Below are 24,488 nucleotides of genomic sequence, written 5' to 3' on the forward strand. Positions count from 1 at the left end.
TTTGCATTTATTATTATAGATGTCAAAATGCAGTGAGTAGCTTCTTCCCCAATTCAAACTTGCATCAAGCATATTTGGGCTGATAAAAACATTGCAATGTCACTTGTCACTGCTTAGCCCCTACCCCCCTCCCAACCACCGTTCCCTCCATAATTGAAGAAACTAATTTTCTATCAAGTTTTACCTAGTATTACACATTTATAATTACGATCACATCTGACCCACAAAATAGCAGCCTACACTCCCTACTCAGTTTTTCCAGTTCTACTGAGTAAGGAATCCTTATACTGAGTTACTGTTATTTGTGCTGCATACAACAATGAAGGAACATATTGTCCGGACTCCTTACCTATGACTCTTGAGTTTTTTTGGTTTACACTTCCTGATTTATATAATAGCGAATTATACTATCTAATCAAATAATATTAACAGCATTCTAAAAAGTTAATCAATAGATAACTGCTATCTACTGTCCTACTAAGACCTCTGATTTGGTGTACCCCCTTATTTCTGTATTAAGTGAGATTTATTAGTTATCCTTTTTTACTCCAAAATGGCTTTAAAACATCCCCCTGCGTTCAATGCACTCAATGTAGGCTCAGAACTCGCTCTTAACTATGTATGTTTACAAAATGTGTGCTGCCATCTATTGGTGAACAATCGCCTAAGGTATGTTTATATTGTAAGTGGATGGGGAAGGAATTACAACCGTGTTTCGTGGTCTGCTACCACAACAGCTCCTTTATAGGATCCAGTTAGCTCAAGACAACATCAGGAGGAAGCACGTCTGGTTTCGGCCCCTACTCGTCTACCGTTTTTACATGGTGGGGCCCCCCCTTTCGGAGGTGTCTTCAGCTCTGGTGTTGGGTGCATGTCCTCTTTCTTCTGTTCCTTGGCATCTTCCAGAGATGCTCTTCTGCTTTTGAAGCACCCATGCCCGAAGCATTGTGCCCAACCCACTGCATTGTCGCCGTAAGCTCGACAAAGCATGCCTTAATGTCTCCGTAGCAGATTTCCCAAGTTTAGCACAAAATTTCACCTTGGCCCTTTGTTCCTGTCCATGACAAAATCAGAGAAGCACAACATTTCGAACAATGTCACTTGGCACACAGACTCATGAAGGTCACTGCTAGCTATCCCCGTGCATGCAGCTGTGTACTGCCATCTGTTGGTGGGCTACAGAACTAATCCAGGAGCTTTTTGATATCACCTCATATATATATGTATACCATATGATCAGCCAGACTATTGGATATCGTTATACATCGCTGGTCACAATGCGCTTTGCAATGTTTTTAGCTTTCGAATGATGCCACCCCACTGTTTTGGATCATAAAAGAAATGACTAAAATTTGTGAGTTAAGGTCCCCATTAGGGTGTCTTAGAATCCTCACGAGAAGTGGAAACTTTGAGAATAGTTCTTGATGTGTGCCAATTACCCATTGTTGAAATTTCTTCAATATCAAAAATTTATGATTTTTCATGGGGGTTCTGCCCCCTTTAGGCCATCTGAAATTCAAACCAAACATATTGCATTATACCCGCCCTTATGCATTGAATCTAAGTTCCAAATATCATAAGGATCCATTCAGTAATTTTGGTCCATGAAATTGTATGAAACACACAGCATTGCCCTTCTCCCTAGGCTTAGAACAATAAATTGAACAACAAAATTTTTATTGTTCAAATTATACTTTATTTGATTTTAGATTAATATTTTTATGAATGTTTCTGTGTATGGTATTCTCTGTGATTTTAAAAGTATTTGCTCTTATATATTTATGACTGTAATAATCTTACTGTTCAATATTATAGATTATTAACATTTTAGATTAGTATTTTGTATGGTATATGTCCCACAGGATGGTCTTGGACGGATTCTTCATTGACTGAGTGGTGGAATGGTGGTTCGTCTCTAAATTAGTTATATACATATATTATATATTATGAAATTCGATATAATATTATTATACTGAATTTTACCTGTAAGGTTGGAATAATTTATTCCCTATTATTATTATTATTATTATATATATATATATATATATATATATATATATATATATATATATATATATATACACATGCATATATGGGCAAAAAACATCACCAATGGTGCAAATAACATGAAATACGTAAACAAGAAGAAAAAATTGGTAAACAGGACAGGTAAACAGAGAAAGGGCCCTTCATTGGTTGTCAGCTGTCTATCTACTCCTCATTTCGAGCATTTAACGACAATATGAGTCTTCAAGACAGTTGCTCCCATAAGGTCTAAAATAAAATTTAAGGTTTATGGAGGGTCAAAGTTGGGAACAAAAACATGAGAGTCTCATACGAGGAAACTTAATGAAAACAAGCCTGGAGAGTCGTTAGACCAGAATGAGAGGAATATATATATTTGAGCGTGATCGTTACCAAAGTCACCTTCTGGCACCTGTGCTCGTGGCATGTATAAAAGGATTCGAGCAAAGTCGTTGCCAGTACTGCCTGACTGGCGCCCATGCCGGTGGCACGTAAAAAGCACCCACTACACTCTCAGAGTGGTTGGCATTAGGAAGGGCATCCAGCTGTAGAAACTCTCTTAAAATCGTCCAACCCATGCTAGCATGGAAAGCGGACGTTAAATGATGATGATGATGATGATGATTTGTGTGTGTTTGTGTTTTGTTGTCTTGACGACATTGTGCAACAGTTGTAAATGAGTGTCACTACTTTACAAGCAATATCGTTAATTTCCAGTATTCTATGAGACATACCTGGTTGTGGATGAATATTTACCTTGATTGGAAACAGGTTAAGAGTTGGTGACAGGAAGGTGACACCCAACCACAGAAATACATCTGCTCTGACTAATTCTGTCCGATCATTGCCAGCATGGGAAAGTAGACCTTGAAATGATTGTGTGTATATTTATTTATTTCTCCTGCTAAACTTGTAGTTACCCTTTTTCTTTTCCTTTCTTTTCAGATATCCAGAGTTTTGAGTGAAGAATTTACCATTTCCAGCCAGCAATGCAGGAGTCTTTTACTCCGAACTTATTACCACCAGAATCGGACGTCTGCGTCCTATCAGACGACAACAACTACAGCAAATGTTTCTACTGCCAGGAAAGATTCGGCAACACAGCTGAACAGATTTGGCCAAACCCAAACACAAAACCATTCCACTGTCACGAGTGCGACATCAAATTCTACAAACTCGACCACTTTGTTGACCATTTCACTACCCACAAAGTCCATGGCGAAGTCAGGCAGCCGTTCTTGTGTCCCACATGTAACAAAGGGTTTGAAAATATCATTGCATTTTCACAGCACGTTGCATCCCACATGGAAGGTAAACTGTACGCCTGTCCTCACTGCGATGAATCGTTTGAATTCGAGAGCAACTTGATTGGTCACCAGGTGTTACATAACAAGAAGATTGATGGCCTCATGAAGTGCGAATCATGTGAGGCTCTCTTTCCAATTGAGAACTTTGTCGCTGACCGGCTGAATTCCAAGGAGTTGTACAGCTGTGAGATCTGTTTGCTGGACAACTTCTCTGACCTGCTGGAGTTGTGTTTGCACAGAGCAGTGCTTCATCCAAGCTATACGTACAGGTGTGCGCAGTGCAGGAAAATGAGTGTTAGCTCTCAGAAGCAAAATCCTGGGGGAAATGGCGGGACCCTATGTGAAGGGGACGTCGAGAGCCTATGCAATGGGGAAGACAACAGCGAGGTTAAGAACTCCGAGGAACCGGGTGACTTGAGTGATAATGAAAACCTTTCACAAGCATTGAGCATTCTCGGTCAGCAGGCAGGTCATGAAAACGGGCGAGGGGCCATGCTGGACTTGGGGGTTGTCTGTGAGAACACCACTAGTCATAGTAATAAAAATAACAAGAAGAAAAGAAAGCCCTCCGTTAGTAGTAACAGTAACACTACAGCTGCTACTGTCATCACAAATAACAGCAGTGGTGGTGGTCATGTGGAGAGTCGTATGACGACAACAGTTGTTGATAAAGTTCTTGAAGAAGATGACGACGACGACGATGAGAATAATGACAATCATAATAATAGCAATGATGACAACAACAACATCATTGGTTGTGGGTCTCCGGAGGATGTCAAACCAAACATTGTTGAACTGAATAGGACCTGGAGATCTATGCAACCAACAACAGCAGCAACAACAACAGTGTTGCAGCTGCTTGCATGGATATTGTGCAACATTTCAGCGCATCGGACAAAGTTAATGGTGATGGCTTAATGTCGCCGGGATCGGGTGGAGGTGAGCTGGACGGGTGCGTGACGGTGAATATGAACCTAGGGGGCAGCATTAGTAGTATTGTTGAAATGAATCAATTCTCTGAGTTGTTTGGGGGTCAATCGAGCGAAGACAAGGCAACCCGAGGGTCGTCAAGCAACAACAACAACATCATTAGCAGCATTAATTCCTCTTCAGTTTCTACCTCGTCTTCCTCCATCATCACTATCGCCACCGGACACAATCACACATCAAACGAACGGCAATCGGGCTCAGGGGTCTACAGGAAAAAATCTACCCTCGGCCCCGGTGGTGCAACCCTGGCATCGTCAACTTCCTTGACGAAGGGCGTGGCCACCAAGCGCAATGCCAGCACGCTTCCTCACATCATGGATGGTCCACTACACAACACAATGTATACAACAGACTCGCAACAGCAGCAGCAGTCATCTGTGGTGGACGGAACTGAAGACAACCGTCCTTTTCCTGTACTCTGTATGAGAGTACCACCCACGGTCAGCAATGACCAGTCGTCAGAGCTTGGGTCCAGTATATTGGTCAGTGACAGCCAGTGTACATATAAGATTGGTTCCATGGCAACAGAGTCCAGATCTGTCAATAAGGTGTGTACAAAGTACAAGCACACACACACACACACACACACATGTACACCTGTACTTAATGTTGTGAATATACACACACGCATACACCATCCTCGTCACTCAACGTCCGTTCTCCCTGCTGGCATGGGTTGGATGATTTGATTGGAGTTTGTAAAGCCAGGAACTGTCACCAGGTTCCTTTGTTTGTTCTGCCAGGGTTTCTACAGCTGGATGCCTTTCCCAATGCCACCCACTTAACAGAGTGTGCTGGGTGCTATCTATGTGGCACCATCACCAGCATCAATTCTGCAGTCGGGGGAGACAGGTCTTCTTGGGTGTAGGAAGGCACCAGGGATCTCGGTCTTTCTCCTCTCCTTAAATGCCTTCCCAGTGTTTTAAGATTCACTTTCAACACTTCATCTAATGCCTTCTTGGGTTTTCCTCTCCCACATTTTCCATCCACCCTAAGTGATCAGCCCCTTCTTTACCCAGCTGTCCCCACCCATCCACATCACATGACCAAACCAGCACATACTTCTCTTTTGCACACTGCATCTAATTCCTCTTATGCCCAGCTTTTCCCTCAATATACCCCAGCGTTGTCACACATGTACACTGACACGGTACACCCAGCAGAGCATACTAGCTTTCTTCCAGCTCAAAGGCTGGAAGTCTTCGACAATGACTGCCTCCAGAGCATTCTTCGCTGCCGTCGGGTGGATCAAGTTCCCACCGCCAATCTCTGACTTCGCCTGTCTCTGCGGCCCCTTCCATCTGTCCTTCTACAACGCCGCTTGCGGTGGTTTGGCCATGCATGTAGGTGTCCGGTGGGTGAACTGAGCCGTGATGTCCTTCTCCCGACTGGCGGAAATGCGCGGGTGGGCAGCTGAAGACCTGGGTTACGACGATCAAGGAGGACCTCTCTGTGCTCATGGGTCGCAGGTTGTCGGCCTGCGGCGATGGAACCGTGACTGGCTCGCTATCTCCAGTGAACTGGGGCAGGACCGTCGTGCGTGGGCTGCCATGGTTCGAGATGCCTCGAGGGTGGTAAAAGAAGCCGACTCAACCCACCGAGGGTGAATGTCGCCACAAGTAAAAGTATACTAGCTTCATTCCTCTCTAACTTTCACATGTGTTTTGCATTCATTGCCCATGTTTCACAACCATGTAGCATTGCTGTTTGTCTACATGTATCATACAATTTCCCTTTCACTCCAAGAAAGAGACCTTTGGTTGCCAACAGAGGGAAAAGCTCTCTGAATTTTCTCCATCCTGTTCGTATTCTAGTGACACACACACACACACACATATATAATCACATACACATGTGTACACAATATGCTGCAGGTGTTGTAAGAAGTTTGTGATTCCAGGTTCAATCCCACTGAGTGGCACCTGGGGTGTCTTCTTAGCCCCAGACTGATCCAGAGATAGCAAGTGGATTTTGTAGATGAAAACTGAAAGAAGAAGCCCATCATGTGTGTGTATGATATAAACACACGTTTATGTCCCTTCACTTATATACACCTCGTATGTGGCCATGCTGGGGCACCACCTTGAGGAACCTTTAGTTGAATGAATTCACTGCATCATCATCATCATCATCATCATTGTTTAACATTCGTTTTCTATGTTGGCATGGGTTGGACGGTTTGACAGGAGCTGTCCAGACCCCAGTTGTTTGATGTAGCAAGGTTTTTATGGCTGGATGCCCTTCCTAACGCCAACCAATTTACAGATTTTGCTGGGTGCTTTTTTACGTGGATTCGAGCGAGGTCATTGCCAGTACCGCCTGACTACACTCTCGGAGTGGTTGGCATTAGGAAGGGCATCCAGCTGTAGAAACTCTGCCAGATCAAGATTGGGGCCTGGTGCAGTCGTCTGGTTCGCCAGCCCTCAGTCAAAATCGTCCAACTCATGCTAGCATGGAAAGCGGACGTTAAACGATGATGATGATGATGATGATGATTGGCCTGGGTGAATATATGCAGCAGTGACACAAGTGCATCTTATGTGGCACCTGTGCCTCTATGTGTGGATGACAGCGATTTTACTCAGCTTGGCTCATCTTCTCAAGTACAGCAAATAAACACAACCCCTGACCCCTTGTTATTTCCTCAGCGTGGCCCAGCATCTGAAAATCCTTTCTCACCACTTCATCCCACCTCTTTTCAGGTTTACTCTTTCCACAACTTCCCTCCACAATTGAAACCTGGCACTTCTTTATGCAGCTATCCTCATTAATATGCATATTCTCCTTATTTTTTTAAAAAGTCTGGTGCTAATTCTATTGGTCCCTTTTGCTGAACCACTAAGTTATGGGGATGTAAACACACATACCCCCACAAACAAACACATTTATGCACAACAGGCTTCTTTCAGTTTCCGTCTACTAAATCCACTCACAAGAGTTTGGTTGGCCTGAGGCTATAGTAGAAGATATTTGCCTGAAGTGCCATGCAATGGGACTGAACCCAGAGTCATGTGCTTTGGAAGCAAACTTCTTACCACACAGCCACAACCACAAAAAAATATGTAAAAATACTTTGACCACAAAATCCACTTACAAATAAATAAATCCATCCATCCGTCCATCTGTCCGTTTGTCTGTCTGTCTATCTGTCCATTTCTATCTATCTATCTGTCTGTCTGTCTGTCTCTCTCTCTATCTATCTATCTATCTCTCTATCTATCTATCTGTCTGTCTGTCTCTCTGTCTGTCTGTCTGTCTCTCTCTCTCTCTATCTATCCTTCCATCTATTTATCTGTCTGTCTGTCTCTCTCTCTCTCTCTATCACTCTCTCTACCCCTCTCTCCTGTTGACATAAGAAATTTATAAACTTTTGAGAGATCATCATTTCTTGTTTTGGAATAGTGGATCTTGAAACACACACATAAAGCTACAAGTGAAACATGCAAAATATATTGGGCTGGAAAACCCATTTTTGATAGAAAAACTTAAAGGCTGCCCTCAACTTGTTTACCAAAGAATTTTCCAACCTAATATTTTCCTGTTATTATTTATAGCTTTTGGTGTTGTTCCTAAACACATTATTTCCAAAGTATATCTGTGTGCGTGTGCACATATATATTTGTATGTTTGTGGTGCTGTGTTTATATGTGTGTGTGTATATATATATAGTGGAAGAAATAGCTAAATTCTTTGGCTGCTATTTCTAAAAGTTCAGTATGTGGTAAAGCAAATTTTTTTGCTGAACCCTAATTATATAAAGTAATGTTTAAGTTTACCATAAATGGTCCTTTTAACATACTGAACACTGCTTGGTAAAATTATTAATTACTAATTAATTAATTAATTTTACCCTTTATTATTATTGATATATATGTATATATATATATATACACACACACACACACACTCCTGTTTTATGTGTGTGTGTACTTAGATATATTTGCATATGTGTACCTATCTGCATCATGTGTGTATGTGTGTAATGTTCTCAGGGTGTAGGTCTCCAAACTGAACCTGTTTAATATCCTTACAGAATTCCTCAAGGTCTTCAGGGCCCAGTTCCGAGAAGCGGTCACGCACCTCTGCAAGATTGTCGTCCAACAGCCACCATGACTACCAGCTAGTGTCCAGCACTGCTGGTAACCCCACCTACACATCTGGCCAGACATCAGTGCGGAACGGGCGTGGCCCAGCATCAGCAAACACACAACGCCGGTGCCATGAGTGTGACATTTGGAAGAAGATGACAACAGAGACAGTGAGTCGGTTGGCGACGAAGGAGGCTGACTGCGAGATGCACGTCAACCGCATCCTACAGCTGGAACAACAACTGAAGGAATCAGGTGAGTGGGAGGGGACAAAGCCATTCCACTTGTGACCATCACATATATGGCTGCTATTTCTACCAGGTCTAGCTACCATGTAGAGGTCTTCCTCATTGGCTCATACATACATATATACATACATAAGAGAGTAGGGTGTGATTTGAGGGAGATTTGGCTGCTATTTCTACCAGGTCTAGCTACCATGTAGAGGTCTCCCTCATTGGCTCATACATACATATATACATACATAAGAGAGTAGGGTGTGATTTGAGGGAGATTTGGCTGCTATTTCTAGCAGGTCTAGCTACCATGTAGAGGTCTCCCTCATTGGCTCATACATACATATATACATACATAAGAGAGTAGGGTGTGATTTGAGGGAGATTTGGCTACTATTTCTAGCAGGTCTAGCTACCATGTAGAGGTCTCCCTCATTGGCTCATACATACATAAGAGAGTAGGGTGTGATTTGAGGGAGATTTGGCTGCTATTTCTACCAGGTCTAGCTACCATGTAGAGGTCTCCCTCATTGGCTCATACATACATATATACATACATAAGAGAGTAGGGTGTGATTTGAGGGAGATTTGGCTGCTATTTCTACCAGGTCTAGCTACCATGTAGAGGTCTCCCTCATTGGCTCATACATACATATATACATACATAAGAGAGTAGGGTGTGATTTGAGGGAGATTTGGCTGCTATTTCTAGCAGGTCTAGCTACCATGTAGAGGTCTCCCTCATTGGCTCATACATACATATATACATACATAAGAGAGTAGGGTGTTGTTTGAGGGAGATTTGGCTGCTATTTCTAGCAGGTCTAGCTACCATGTAGAGGTCTCCCTCATTGGCTCATACTTACATATATACATACATAAGAGAGTAGGGTGTGATTTGAGGGAGATTTGGCTGCTATTTCTAGCAGGTCTAGCTACCATGTAGAGGTCTCCCTCATTGGCTCATACATACATATATACATACATAAGAGAGTAGGGTGTGATTTGAGGGAGATTTGGCTGCTATTTCTAGCAGGTCTAGCTACCATGTAGAGGTCTCACTCATTGGCTCATACATACATATATATATACATAAGAGAGTAGGGTGTGATTTGAGGGAGATTTGGCTGCTATTTCTAGCAGGTCTAGCTACCATGTAGAGGTCTCCCTCATTGGCTCATACATACATATATACATACATAAGAGAGTAGGGTGTGATTTGAGGGAGATTTGGCTACTATTTCTAGCAGGTCTAGCTACCATGTAGAGGTCTCCCTCATTGGCTCATACATACATATATACATACATAAGAGAGTAGGGTGTGATTTGAGGGAGATTTGGCTGCTATTTCTACCAGGTCTAGCTACCATGTAGAGGTCTCCCTCATTGGCTCATACATACATATATACATACATAAGAGAGTAGGGTGTTGTTTGAGGGAGATTTGGCTGTTATTTCTAGCAGGTCTAGCTACCATGTAGAGGTCTCCCTCATTGGCTCATACATACATATATACATACATAAGAGAGTAGGGTGTTGTTTGAGGGAGATTTGGCTGTTATTTCTAGCAGGTCTAGCTACCATGTAGAGGTCTCCCTCATTGGCTCATACATACATATATACATACATACATAAGAGAGTAGGGTGTGATTTGAGGGAGATTTGGCTGCTATTTCTACCAGGTCTAATAAGTTGATCTTCAATTTTGATGGTGTTTTTGTCTCTAATAAGGGTCTACTCCTGCTCTTTCTGTTGCCCTTTTTCCGTCTCAGAATTGGCAGATGGCTTGAAGGTTAAAAACTGGTTGAATTAGGTTCTCAACTCTACAACTGTTGAGGAATATTAAATTGTTCAACAGCACCTTCCTTTATTATCATTATATTGTCATTGGCTGCTATTTCTATCTTTGTATCTCCACCATCAGCATCATTGTCATCATTATCATCATCAACCTCTACCTCTACCCCACACCACTGCCTTGTATCACTTCAGCCTTCAAAGCTTCCATTCTTCTTGAAATCTGCCAAAAAAACAAATCATGCTCCACCATTTATTCTTCTTCCTTCTTTTTCTCTAAGACTTATTCACTGTTCACTCTCTGTTCATTATTCACTCCCCATTCATTGTTCTAATCACTGTTCACTCTCTGTTCATTATTCACTCCCCGTTCATTGTTCTAATCACTGTTCACTCTCTGTTCATTATTCACTCCCCATTCATTGTTCTAATCACTGTTCACTCTCTGTTCATTATTCACTCCCCGTTCATTGTTCGAATCACTGTTCACTCTCTGTTCATTATTCACTCCCCGTTCATTGTTCGAATCACTGTTCACTCTCTGTTCATTGTTCTATTCACTGTTCCCCCCTGTACATTATTCTGTCCTCTGTTCACTTCCTGTGCCTGATTCTATTCTCTGTTCACTGTTCACCCCTGTGCCTAATCTGTTCACTGTTCACGTCATGTGCCTTATTCTGTTCACTGTTCACCCCTGTACATTATTCTGTTCACTGTTCACCCCTGTGCCTTATTCTGCCCTCTGTTCACCCCCTGTGCCTTATTCTGCCCTCTGTTCACCCCCTGTGCCTTATTCTGTCCTCTGTTCACCCCCTGTGCCTTATTCTGCCCTCTGTTCACCCCCTGTGCCTTATTCTGTCCTCTGTTCACCCCCTGTGCCTTATTCTGTCCTCTGTTCACCCCCTGTGCCTTATTCTGCCCTCTGTTCACCCCCTGTGCCTTATTCTGCCCTCTGTTCACCCCCTGTGCCTTATTCTGCCCTCTGTTCACCCCCTGTGCCTTATTCTGCCCTCTGTTCACCCCCTGTGCCTTATTCTGTCCTCTGTTCACCCCCTGTGCCTTATTCTGCCCTCTGTTCACCCCCTGTGCCTTATTCTGCCCTCTGTTCACCCCCTGTGCCTTATTCTGCCCTCTGTTCACCCCCTGTGCCTTATTCTGCCCTCTGTTCACCCCCTGTGCCTTATTCTGCCCTCTGTGCCTTATTCTGCCCTCTGTTCACCCCCTGTGCCTTATTCTGTCCTCTGTTCACCCCCTGTGCCTTATTCTGTCCTCTGTTCACCCCCTGTGCCTTATTCTGTCCTCTGTTCACCCCCTGTGCCTTATTCTGCCCTCTGTTCACCCCCTTTACCTTATTCTGTCCTCTGTTCCACCCCTGTGCCTTATTCTGCCCTCTGTTAACCCCCTGTGCCTTATTCTGCCCTCTGTTCACCCCCCTGTGCCTTATTCTGCCCTCTGTTCACCCCCCTGTGCCTTATTCTGCTTGCTGTTCCAACAGTTTTGGTTGCTTTTTTCTGATGACTTCTAGTGTACCCAACCGCTGTATACAGTAAGTTCATTATATATCTCACCTGTATTCACACCTGCTTCCACTGTTCCTTGAGGGGATGTCCTGATACATCTCCACCACCATCTCTCTCTCTCTCTCCATCCCTTTCTCACTAAATCTCTCTTTCTCTCCTTCTCCAACCCAGCGTATCTTTCTATCTCTTCTACAGCTAGACTCCCATCTCTGTCCCTCTGTTATTCTTTTAATCTCTCATCAACTGGCACACGACCCTCAATCCTCCTCTCCCCCTCGAGGGGGACTGTGTCTTGTCTTGCAAGGGACATGGTGACCCTACTGGTGCTGGTGCTATGCACGCTATTAAGAGGTTGGCATTAGGAAGAGCATCCAGCTTTGAAAGCAACAGAGCTGGGCACAGCCCTCTTGCTTTGCAGTTCATCATACCATCCAACCCATGCCAACGGACATTAAGTAATCATCACCACTATCATCATCATCATCACCATCATCTTTGTCGTCATCATCATCACTATCATCATCATCATTGTTTGTAATATATTAATTTTTATTGGTTATGTGTTTTTTTTTTGGTTTATTTTGTTTGTAGCGTCGCAGGTGTCATCGTTGACGGAGGCGGTGCACACTCGGTCGAGCGACTGCCAACAGTACATGCAGCGGATCAAACAGCTGGAGCAGCAACTGCTGCACCTGCTGCAGCAAGACAATCCACAGCAGAATCAACAGAAAATACTGCAACAGATACAGCACCAAGTGCAGCAGCAACAACAACAACAACAACAACAGCAGCAGCAACAGCAACAACACAACTCCCTGTTACGCCAGACTGCACCTGATGTCACCATTGCAAGTCACTCAGGTGCGAAATCTGCTTTCGGATCTCCGGTCCGATTAATCCCTTTTCTTACCAAATTTTTATCGAAATGCTTTGCCTTTTGTTTCATTAATTCAGAATAATAATAATAATAATAATAATGAAATTATTGTATACAGTGCTCAGGTGCACCACAACTTGTCAAAAAGTGTGTATAAAGTATATGCAGTAATGTAGAAATGTCTGGAAAGCGAACAGTGTATGAGTCAGGTACATGCTTGCTTGTGTGTATGGAGGGGAGAAAGATCAGGTGTAGTGTTGGCGAATCTCTCAGGAAGCATGGAAGTTTTGAAGGATGCAGTGCTCCGACAACCAACAACTGATGCCGGCAGTTTGTTCCATGCTTCAGCGTGTGTATGGAGGGGAGAAAGATCAGGTGTAGTGTTGGCGAATCTCTCAGGAAGCATGGAAGTTTTGAAGGATGCAGTGCTCCGACAACCAACAACTGATGCCGGCAGTTTGTTCCATGCTTCAGCGTGTGTATGGAGGGGAGAAAGATCAGGTGTAGTGTTGGCGAATCTCTCAGGAAGCATGGAAGTTTTGAAGGATGCAGTGCTCCGACAACCAACAACTGATGCCGGCAGTTTGTTCCATGCTTCAGCGTGTGTATGGAGGGGAGAAAGATCAGGTGTAGTGTTGGCGAATCTCTCAGGAAGCATGGAAGTTTTGAAGGATGCAGTGCTCCGACAACTAACAACTGATGCCAGAGTTTGTTCCTTGCTTCAGCAATTCTTAGCGTGAAAAAATGTTTCCTAAAGTCATGGGAGCTGTGCTGTTTTCTGACTTTGTAAATATGTCCACGGGTGTTAGACGGGTGGTGTTTGAAAAGGTGCTCAGAGTTATTATTTGTAAGATGAAGAAACTGCTAATTGGTAGTATGGCTGTTGGGTAGGAAGCTTGGTTTCAGGTTTAGTTTCTCTGTGTGGCACTTTGGGCCGACCAAAGCCTTGTGGGTGGATTTGGTAGACAAAAACTGAAAGAAGCCCATGGTATGTGTGTGTTTGTGTTTGTGCTTGTGTTTGTCCCCCACCACTGCTTGACAACCGGTGTTGGTACATTTATATCCCTGTAACTTAGTGGTTCAGCAAAAAAGACTGATAGAATAAGAGCCAGGCTTAAAAAAGAAATAAGTCCGGGAATCAATTCACTCGACTAAAAATGCCAGAAAGCGGTGCCCCAGCATGGCCGCAGTCCAGTGACTGAAACAAGTTGAAAATAAGAAATCAGAGAAAATGCTCAACAGCATTTGTTTTGGCTGTCTATGTTCTGAGTTCAAATCCCACCGAGGTCAACTTTGCCTTTCATCTTTTTTGAGGTTAATGGAATAAGAACAAGTTGAGCATTTGGGGGTCAATATAATGAAAACCCCCAACTCCTCCAATATTTCAAGCCTTGTACCTATAGTAAATTATTATTATTATTATTATTATTATTAAGGTGGTGAGCTAGCAGACTTGTTAGCATGCTGGATGAAAGGGTTAGTGGTATTTTGTCTCTCCTGATGTTCTGAGTTCAAATTCTGCCAAGCTCGACTTTGCCTTTCACTCTTTCGGGGGCCAAAAAAATTAAGTACTAATCGACTATCGCTCCCCCAAATTTCAGGCCTTGTGCCTATAGTAGAAAGGATTATTATTATTATTATTATTATTATTATTATTATTATTATTATTATTGAGTGAGAGAGCAGTGCATGCCATCAAAGTGACACTGGGGAAAAAAAAGGCCAGTATACCCACAATGACTACCCGTCTGATAAGGGTACACCAGGCATATGCATCACAACCATATGTGCGCGACATGGTGATCTCATATCAAGATAAACAGTGCATGACCTTGCAGGTGGGGCCCAGTTAGAATTTTCTTCTGGTTGAGTAACCCATCCTGCTCAAAAGGTTCCCTGAATAAGGGTTGTTTAAGGATGTTGAACGAAACACCTATGTTTCCAGAGGTGAATTATCCAAACCCCAAAGAATCCCTCTCAACACATGGCTATGATGCTCCCCCACTACTTCTCCTCGTGATCAGAGATGCACATATCGTCAGCCACTAAGGGACATGCTCAACTGGTTATGGTCAAACAACTGACAAGCAAATCTGTGGTATTGAGCTGAATATTTGCTGTAGCCCATCTTTTATACCAAGACAAAACAATGTACATGATAACAATTATTATTATTATTATTATTATTGTTATTATTATTATTATTAAGGCAGTGAGGTGGCAAACTCGTTAGCATGCTTTGATGAAAGGGTTAGTGGTATTTCGTCCATCCTGACATTTCAAGTTCAAATTCCGCTGAGGTCAACTTTGCCTTTCTTCCTTTTGAGGGGTCAATGAATTAGCATGTCGGAGAAAATACTTGTTGGTGTATCATCTGGCTCTTTGTGTTTTGAGTTCAAATCCCATCAAGATCAGCTTTGCATTTTATTCTTTCAGGGTTCTCGTTAATAATGCCCTGGACTTGCTGAACAAACTCGGGATTTTTTCGGTTTGAACGGCAGTTTTTTCTAGCAGTGTCATATGAAATTGTCACCCATAATTATGACCCTAGTATCAATCTATTGCATTTCAATCTGATTTAGGGTTAGGGTTATGGGTGGGGGAAGGGTATCTTTTTTTCTTCACAAATGTAAATAAACCCAATCTGTTTCTTAAACGGGGGACATATTCATACGGCACAGAATGTTTTTTACCTCAATAGACGTCATTGATTGGTTGAAATTGCAGAAATTACAGAAAAAAATCAACAAATATCTTACAAACTATAGAATTTTCTCAATAAAGCCGAGAGAAAAAGATGTTTTATAAACACATTCTACCAGTATACGAAGTTTAAAAGTGTTTAGTTACGTGGAAATTATTTAAAAAAAACTGCCGTTCAAACTGAAAAGATCCCAAACTCGACTTTTCTGACTGTCAAGAAAGTCTTATCTTTCAGCCACGGAAGACATATTCTTGCCAGAGTCCAGGAGCTCTTTTCTGGTCTTAAACACGAGGGACCTGGTGACATTTAAGATGATTAAAACCTCAGAATCCCAGTGGTTGATGGTTAAGGTGACAAGAGTAGCGTCCCTTCTCATCGCCTGCATCGGATGAGAAGCTGACACGTTGAGGGCTGAGAAAGAGAGGGAAGACATTTAGGTTGTTAAGACATTTATGGGTGTTAAAAGTTTTGTTTGCTTTGCTGACACACCTTGCATGGCTGTGTGTGCATATCGGGACCCCCTTCGGTCACGACACTGACCATGGGATTGCACCTAGAAAGTTACCCTCCTAGTCCCAAGTCCGGGCAAGGTTGTTTATGGAGACCAGCAGTCGCCCATGCATACCGGCCTCCCCTCTCTACGTCACCAGTGTTATCCAAGGGAAAGACAAAGGCCGATACAGCTTGGCACCTGTGACGTCGCAACTCATTTCTACAGCTGAGTGAACTGGAGCAACGTGAAATAAAGTGCCTTGCTCGAGAACACAACACGCAGCCCGGTCCGGGATTCGAGCTCACAACCTCACGATCGTAAGCTCGACGATCTAACCACTGAGCCATGCGTCTTCACTGTGTGTGCATATATATATATATATATATATATATATATATATATATATAATATATATATATATATAATATATATATATATATATATATCTATTATATAAAATCCGTTCTGTCTCAGGCATCCTCCATCCGATTGCTCTCAATTTTGATATGTAGATACCGATGGTATCAGGGCGTGTATAAGTCTTGAAAAAATTACAAAAATCGATTCCAGATGAGAATGCGATCGATAAAGCCGTGGGAACGTGCATTTGTAAAATCGTTTTTCTTAGAACAGACAAAAAGTCTATCTTTATTTCTTCTTTTGCTGGTGTCTCAAATTTAAGTTAAATCAGTGTTTCTCAAAGGGGTGGCCTATGGGACGGTTGGACAAGTTGTTTTGAGAAAATTTGGTCTAAATGTTTGACAACTCAGCACCGTCCATTGGACGTGGGGGGGGGGGGCTTTTGCTCTTATATATATATATATATATATATATAATAAATTAATAAATAAAACACATGCATTTATACATACATATATGTACGTACCTACCTCTACATGTATATATACATGCATATATGGGTACAGGACACCAAAAAAACGTCGAACACAATGAGAAACGAAAACATAAACACAAAACCAAGGAACTGGACATTTTTCTTAAACAACGAAAAAATAGAGTATAGGACAAATAACACAAGGAAAATTCCCCTTCTTCAGTCGCCATGGTTTCATCGAAGGCGATACGCATCTTCGATTGAAACTTTCCTTCCCGCGAAAAGCAAATTAAATAAAATTTGAGATCTTTTTGCGGAGGGGTAAAAATGGTAACAGAAACAGGACAGTAACGACAGTACAAAATATAAACAGTAAAAGACAGGGCAAGGAGAACATATATATGTTTATATAAAATTGCTCCATCTTCACAGATGATTACTCTCCCCTTGCACATCCTCCTCGTCAATATAATTTCTCACTTTCCATCCATGACCTCTCGAGTGACTTTTCAGTCCCACTGCATGATTTGGAGCATAGGCGACCAACAAAAGTTGTAACTTATTCTACACCTCCAAATGGTTAGGTTTGACACAAAGCCACAGGACTTTCAGTCGATGGAATGGCAAATAACAGGTGAGGTCACCATAAAGAAACGTCTTATGTTGTTGGATTATAGTGATAGACCCTTGTAGAACACGAGTACCACTCTCTAAGTCTCCATGGGTTTTACATCAGCATCTCCCTTTCCAAGAAGGATACTGTGACAACAGCTAGGAGTCCATCGCTGCTTGTGCTTTTACTCTGTTCCCTGACACCAACCAGAGGTATTTCTGCGTCTCTGTGCTCAGATGGGGTGTCATCACATATGCTAGTAAGTCTGTAGCTGACACCCTGAGAGGTGCTGCTACTCTGGGTTAGGCTGGGAACAATAGGGGTTCCACATTTTTCAAAAACCCTGAAATTCCCAGATCAGACAAACCAGAGACCCACTACCGGATGCATGCCTACACACACACACACACATGTGATGGACTTCATTCAGTTTTTTGTTTACCAGATCTACTCACCATTGTTTGGTCAGCATGGGGCTAGAGTAGAAAACACTTGCCCAAAGTACCACGTGGTGGGATTGAACCAGCAACCTTGAGGTCATGAAGAAAACTTCTTTCTTTGTAATTCTTATTCAGATCCAGCTATGAGAACTGTGTCATCAGCATAGAAGTGTTCCCATTGATGGCCAGTCTGAAACCTGTCTGTTGTAGCCTTGGGTGTGGGGGGGTGTCTACATGGAAGAGGAGGGCAGGGGCTGAGAAATAAATATTTTTTTTGTTTACTTGTGTTTATTAACGACTTGACTTTCTTTCTGTTGCAGACACATCCCAGTACACCTCTCCGATCACCTATGAGTTTGGTCGGCCCCGTGCGGGGTTCGGCATCAGCAAGACTGTTGTTGACAAATATAAGGTAATTTTAATTAATATGTAATTAAGACTTTTTTTGTTTTTGTTCTTTTGTTACAAGTTACTCCTTAGATCTGTGAAGGCGCATGGCTCAGTGGTTAGAGCATCGAGCTTATGATCTTGAGGTTGTGAGCTCGAATCCCGGACCGGGCTGCATGTTGTCTTCTTGAGCAAGGCACTTTATTTCACATTGCTCCAGTTCACTCAGCTGGCAAAAATGAGTTGTGACGTCACAGGTGCCAAGCTGTATCAGCCCCTTTGTCTTTCCCTTGGATAACACTGGTGGCGTGGAGAGGGGAGGACGGTATGCATGGGCGACTGCTGGCCTTCCATAAAACAACCTTGCCCAGACTTGTGCCTGAGTGGGTAACTTTCTAGGTGCAATCCCACGGTCAGTCATGACCGAAGGGGATCTCAATCAATCTCAATCAACCCCTTAGATCTGGCAGATCTATTAAGAACTAAAAGGGTCCAACTGGTTGGGGGGAGATTTGGCTGCTATTTACGGTGGGTCTAGCTATCATATAGAGGTTTCCCTCATGGGATGATATAAACATAAAACAGTAAGGTATGATTTGAGGGAGATTTGGCTGCTATTTCTACCAAATAAACACCTATATCAATTCTTTGCAGCACTGTCTCTGTCCAACAATATAACCTTAACTGGCCCTTGTCACCCTCTCTCTCTATTCTTAAGGGACAAGACACCCCTATTTTAGTCCACTTGATCTGTTATCATCCTGCCTTTTATTCAGACATGGTGTATCTAGGACTACATTATCTAATGTGCTTTCCTTGTTGCTTAGCCCCAGGTCAGACCTATGATCAAAGACATTCCATTTGTGACCATCCTGTCTTTTATTGAGCCATAATGTCTCTAGGATTACATTATCAAAGAATTCATTTTTTAAAAAAAAAACATTGAGAGTGATTTAAGGAATACTTGTCAGCTATTTTCAGGGGCCATGTAACGGCTTCCTTTCTGATCAACAGGGGTCCAGTGAAAATGGTCAGTAATTTTGAATGGTCCTTGTTGGTGTTTATGCTGAGATGGCCATTGTTGGACAAACATGTATGTGGGTATAATTTTATGAGAAGACACACAGCATCCATTCACAAACACAGGAAAATTGTTTACTTCACATAGACATCAGTTTGGTTCAGTGACCAGGTTACCGGATGTGTGAGGAAAATTTTGACAGCAGCTCATAAATGCTTACCCCTTTGGCATTCAGGTTATTCTGTCAAATGTAATTCTTATTCATACTTGGGAAATTTTCAAAAGGATTTTCAGAGTGAATTATTATTTTTATTTTTATTATTATTATTATTGATTGAGAGAGCAGTACATGCATCCAAGTGACACTGGGGTAAAATATACGAAGCCCAATATACCCATCATGACTACCCGTCTGATAAGGGTACACCAGGCACATGCATCACAACCATATGTGCGCAACATGGTGATCTCATAACAAGATAAACAGCGCATGACCTTGCAGGTGGGGCCCAGTTAGAATTTTCTTCAGGTTGAGTAGCCCATCCTGCTCAAGATGTCCTTGAATAAGGATTGTTTCAGGGTGTTGAATGAAACACCCATGTTTCCAGAGGTGAATTATCCAAACCCCAAAGAATCCCTCTCAACACATGGCTATGATGCTCCCCCACTACTTCTGCTCGTGATCAGAGATGCACATCGTCAGCCACTAAGGGACATGCTCAACTGGTTAAGATCAAACAACTGACAAGCAAATCTGTGGTATTGAGCAGAATATTTGCTGTAGCCCATCTTTTATACCAAGACAAAACAATGTACATGATAACACTTCCAATCAGTTAAGATCAGAAGCCATGGGAGCCACTGCCTGGGACTGCATCAGGGCATTACTATTATTATATGCCTGACCTTTGCTTTGTATTTGTACAAGTTGGCTCCAAGTCTCACCCAGAGACTTCAAGAGACAAGTTGGAAGCTCGAGTTGGTGTTAGGCTTAGGGTGCCATATATTTGGTTTTGCACAAAGTATTGTTCTAGAGAATGTTTAAGAAACCATAAGTTTGTTTTAAAATTTGAGATTACATAGACAGTATTTTACGTAGGATATGGGCAGTTCCCATGAGTTCCACTGACAACAGGTATTGTTTTAGTCTTGAGGTTCCACATTTTACCAATTTCTGTTTCAAGATCTTTATACTTGCTCAGTTTTTGGTAGGTTCCAATTCTAATCTTCTTCAGTCTTTGAGACAGCATTTTTATCTGCTGTGCCAAGTGCACCAATTACCAAAGAAATAATTATTGACTTGGTCTTCCAGTCTCCTCACTTCTTTGGCTAAATTCTGATATTTCTCCATTTTATCAATTTCCTTGACATCAACTTTGCTATTATTATTATTATTATTATTCTTCCTGTAACATATGATGTGTGTAGCACTTACCTCTTCTCTCCTCTCTGGCAGATGATAGACATCGGTCAAGGTTTGTACGTCCACCCAGATGACCTGGCCGTTGTCCTGAGCAAAGCTGATGGACAGAAAATGGTTCGTAAGCTGATGAATATTGTATTCAAGAAGGAAGACCTTGAACAAGGGGCTACGCTGTCTCCAACTGGCAAAGGGAAGCTTCTAGATCAAAGAATTGTGGATGTCATGTTGGGTGAGTATATAAACAAGGCAGTGATTGTGGTGTGTGTATAGAACGGGTTGTGTGTGGGTATATATGGATGTGCACGCATATATATGTCACTCTCTCTGGCCAGGTAACCTTGTATTTATATGTATATCATCATCGTTTAACATCCGTTTTCCACGCTAGCACGGGTTGGACGGTTCGACCGGGGTCTGGGAAGCCAGGAGGCTGCACCAGTCTCCAGTCTGATCTGGCAGTGTTTCTCCAGCTGGAAGCCCTTCCTAATGCCAACCACTCCGTGAGTGTAGTGGGTGCTTTTTACGTGCCACCTGCACAGGTGCCAGGGGAGTCTGGCATCGGCCAAGATCGGTTGGTGCTTTTAACGTACCACCGGCACGGAAGCCAGCCAAGGCGGCGCTGGCATCGGCCACGTTCGGATGGTGCTTTTTATGTGCCACCGGCAGAGGTATCACAACTACTATTTCCATTGATATTTGTTTCGATGTTCATGTACATGCACTTGACTCAACAGGTCTCCTCAAGCACAGCGAGATGTTCTGGGATCCAAGGTACTTTGAATGGGCAGGGGCTATGCGGAACTGGTGCCGGAAGCATCCCGGGTCTTTGCAGTCACAGCACATCTCCAGAGATCTCGGTCCTTCGCCATTGCCTCAGTGAGGCCCAACGCTCTGAGGTCATGCTTGACAACCTCATCCCATGTCTTCCTGGGTCTACCTATCCCCCTGATTCCTTCAACTGTTTGGGAGCGGCACTTCTTCACACATCTCTCCTCATCCATCCGCAGTACATGACCATACCATCGCAAGCGTCGCTCTTATATAAGGCAGTGAGCTGCACTACTCTTGGCCCTTATGCTTTTTTGCCAACACCCTGCCACTTATATTATGATCTCCGTTCCTCAAGGGTACACCCTGCCACTTTCCACCATCTTCTTTTGCTCAACCGTGCCCTTTATATCCTAATACCCATTCCTTGTGAGTATGCCCCATCACTTCACCACCATCTCTCTCCTCCCTCAGCCTGGATAGCCGTCCGTCTCCTCTACAGCAACACACCTGTTTCTGTCCTCATTCTTGATCACTCTCTCTGGCCAGGTAACCTTGTACCTCCTCACTTTAACCTTTCATCATCTGACCCAAGGTCGCCTATAACCACCCCACTCTCAAAAGATTCTTTGTCATGCAGGTTACTTGGTGACCCTGTCAGTGCTGGTGCCATGTGAAAAGCACTCAGTCCACACTGTAAAGTGGTTGGCATTTGGAAGGGCATCCAGCTCTAAAAACCATGCCAAAACTGATCTCTCCTGTGCTTGAGCCATCTACCAAATCTACTCACAAGAGACTATAGTAGGGATTGAACCTGGAACCATGTGATTGGGAAGCAAACTTCTTACCACTCAGCCACACCTTTGCCTTTATGATGTTTGTGCCTGTCAATGTGTTTCTCCCCAACCACTACTTAACCACTGTTGGTTTGTTTCTGTTCCTATAACTTTTCAGTTTAGCAAGAGATCAATAGAATAAAATACCATCCATAAAAAAAAAATCCTTAAGTATTGGAGTGGATTTGTTTGATTAAACCATTCAAAGTGGTGCTCCAGCATGGCCTCAGTGCAATGACTGAAACCAGTAAAAGTTGCATGTATGTTTTGTAAAGAATGTAGATAAACCTCATTGCCATTTGTGAGTTTTTCCCAGCTTTTCTCTCAAGCCATTTTCATCATGATTGTTTTAATGTCTAATTTACCTATATATATGTATGTATGTATGGTGCGGCCTCCTGGCTTGCTAGTCCCTAGTCAAACTGTCCAACCCATGCCAGCATGGAAAACGGACGTTAATTAGCGCCATATAACGAGCTGTTCTCTTGTTCACCAGCAGAAGTCTTGTGTTGATTAAGCCATAAGTTCTCCAGCTTCCTGGCCCCTCTTGTCCAATCATTTCTTGATATTATCTCTACACTGCCCTCTCCCCTTCCCAGGCTTCTAGACATGTCATTGTACGTCTCCAGCACATTGAGGAGACTACACCAAAAGTGCCCCACCGGCCAACACACACCTTCTCCACTCTTGTCCAACCAGCTCGACATTCTCCATTCATTCCGTCCTTTGCCTCTTCATCTATTTTAGCTCCTACGCTTCCTTCCATGACAATGTCTTCCAAACCTCTTCTTCTTCTTCAAATGTGGCCATAATAGATAAGCTTTCATTTCTTCAGAATGTTCGCTTGTCGTCGTCCACATGTTACAACGACCATCCACTTATCTGATAACCCTTGGAAGGGACTCGTAACATTCTCCTATAAACCCACATTTCAAATGCATTGATCATGTTCCCTTCAAATTTCTTTGGACCCCATGCTTCACAACCATAAATGTCTGTTGGCCAAACAAGTGTTTGTATCAGCCCTGTTTTTTGGGGATGGTTTTGCTTTTCTGGAAATCTGGAAAATACTTTTCAAATACTGCAGAATGAACCTTTAAGAAAGCTGACCCTTTTAAAGCAAGATGACAAAGGAGTGAGCTACCTAGCATCAGGCTGTATCCAAGAAGTTCCCTAGCCTGTAGCAGAAGTGTTCAGACCTCGATCCTGCTGGTGGTGTAAAGCACTCATGGTGGGGGCCATGTAAAAGCATCCAGCACACTCTGTAAAGTGGTTGGCATTAATAAGGACATCCAACCGGAGAAGCCATGCCAAACCAGACTGGACTCTTGGCATCTTGGGTGAGTGTCTTCTACTATAGCCTCGGGCCAACCAAAGCCTTGTGAGTGGATTTGGTAGACGGAAACTGAAAGAAGCCTGTCGTATATATGTATGTGTGTGTGTCCCCCTAGCATTGCTTGACAACCGATGCTGGTGTGTTTACATCCCCATTACTTAGCGGTTCGGCAAAAGAGACCAATAGAATAAGTATTGGGCTTACAAAAGAATAAGTCCCGGGGTTGAGTTGCTCGATTAAAGGCAGTGCTCCAGTCAAATGACTGAAACAAGTAAAAGAGTAAAAGAGTATGAGGTGGTACTGAAAAGCTCCTGGCTTTGGATAAAAGAAAATACAGAAGGCTCACTTAATTATGATTTTATTCAGCATATTCCCCTCTTAAATTCACGCACTCATTGCAACGGCCTTTCAGTTTTTCTAAGCCCTGTAAAAGAACTCATGAGGTTGGACCTTCAACCAGGAATTTTTCAGCATCCCCTCATATATATATATATGTGTGGTGTATGTATGTACTACTTTCTCTTTTTACATATGTGTATATGTATATTTGTGTGTGTGCATGTGTATATACACTCTTTGATTCATATTTCGGCTTTTTTGCAGCCTGGGTTCTGATGAACCAGTCGACCATGTGGAGTAGAGGAAGTCTGCGACAGGCAATCAATCGGAAACTCACAAGTTACCGATGTCGGAGTTTAAAGAAGAAACATGAAGCCAACTAACAAATTTCACTGGTAACACCCCGCCACCCCCAATAGCTTTTTTTTTTTTTGTAAAAAGAACAAAACTTAC

At 42.8% G+C, this 24,488-nt stretch overlaps 2 protein-coding genes across 3 annotated transcripts in view; both read left to right on the forward strand.

The window, feature by feature from the left end:
- Positions 1 to 24,488, forward strand: part of LOC115226187 (putative uncharacterized protein DDB_G0277255) — a 31,714-nt gene extending 7,226 nt beyond the window's left edge. For both annotated transcript variants that reach the window (XM_029797195.2, XM_036514781.1), the window contains exons 2-7: positions 2,971 to 4,870; positions 8,356 to 8,665; positions 12,555 to 12,824; positions 18,246 to 18,337; positions 20,790 to 20,985; positions 24,300 to 24,488. In XM_029797195.2, the coding sequence (XP_029653055.1) occupies positions 4,196 to 4,870; positions 8,356 to 8,665; positions 12,555 to 12,824; positions 18,246 to 18,337; positions 20,790 to 20,985; positions 24,300 to 24,418 (1,662 nt within the window). In that variant the 5' untranslated portion in view covers positions 2,971 to 4,195 and the 3' untranslated portion in view covers positions 24,419 to 24,488. The remainder of the gene's footprint in view (positions 1 to 2,970; positions 4,871 to 8,355; positions 8,666 to 12,554; positions 12,825 to 18,245; positions 18,338 to 20,789; positions 20,986 to 24,299) is intronic.
- On the forward strand, positions 3,015 to 4,126 carry LOC115226050 (zinc finger and SCAN domain-containing protein 2-like). The gene is made up of 2 exons (XM_029797022.1): positions 3,015 to 3,978; positions 4,104 to 4,126. Exons 1-2 carry the CDS (start codon positions 3,015 to 3,017, stop codon positions 4,124 to 4,126), a joined length of 987 nt encoding a protein of 328 aa, XP_029652882.1.

The sequence above is a fragment of the Octopus sinensis genome, linkage group LG29 (assembly GCF_006345805.1).
Source record: "Octopus sinensis linkage group LG29, ASM634580v1, whole genome shotgun sequence".
NCBI lineage: Eukaryota > Metazoa > Mollusca > Cephalopoda > Octopoda > Octopodidae > Octopus > Octopus sinensis.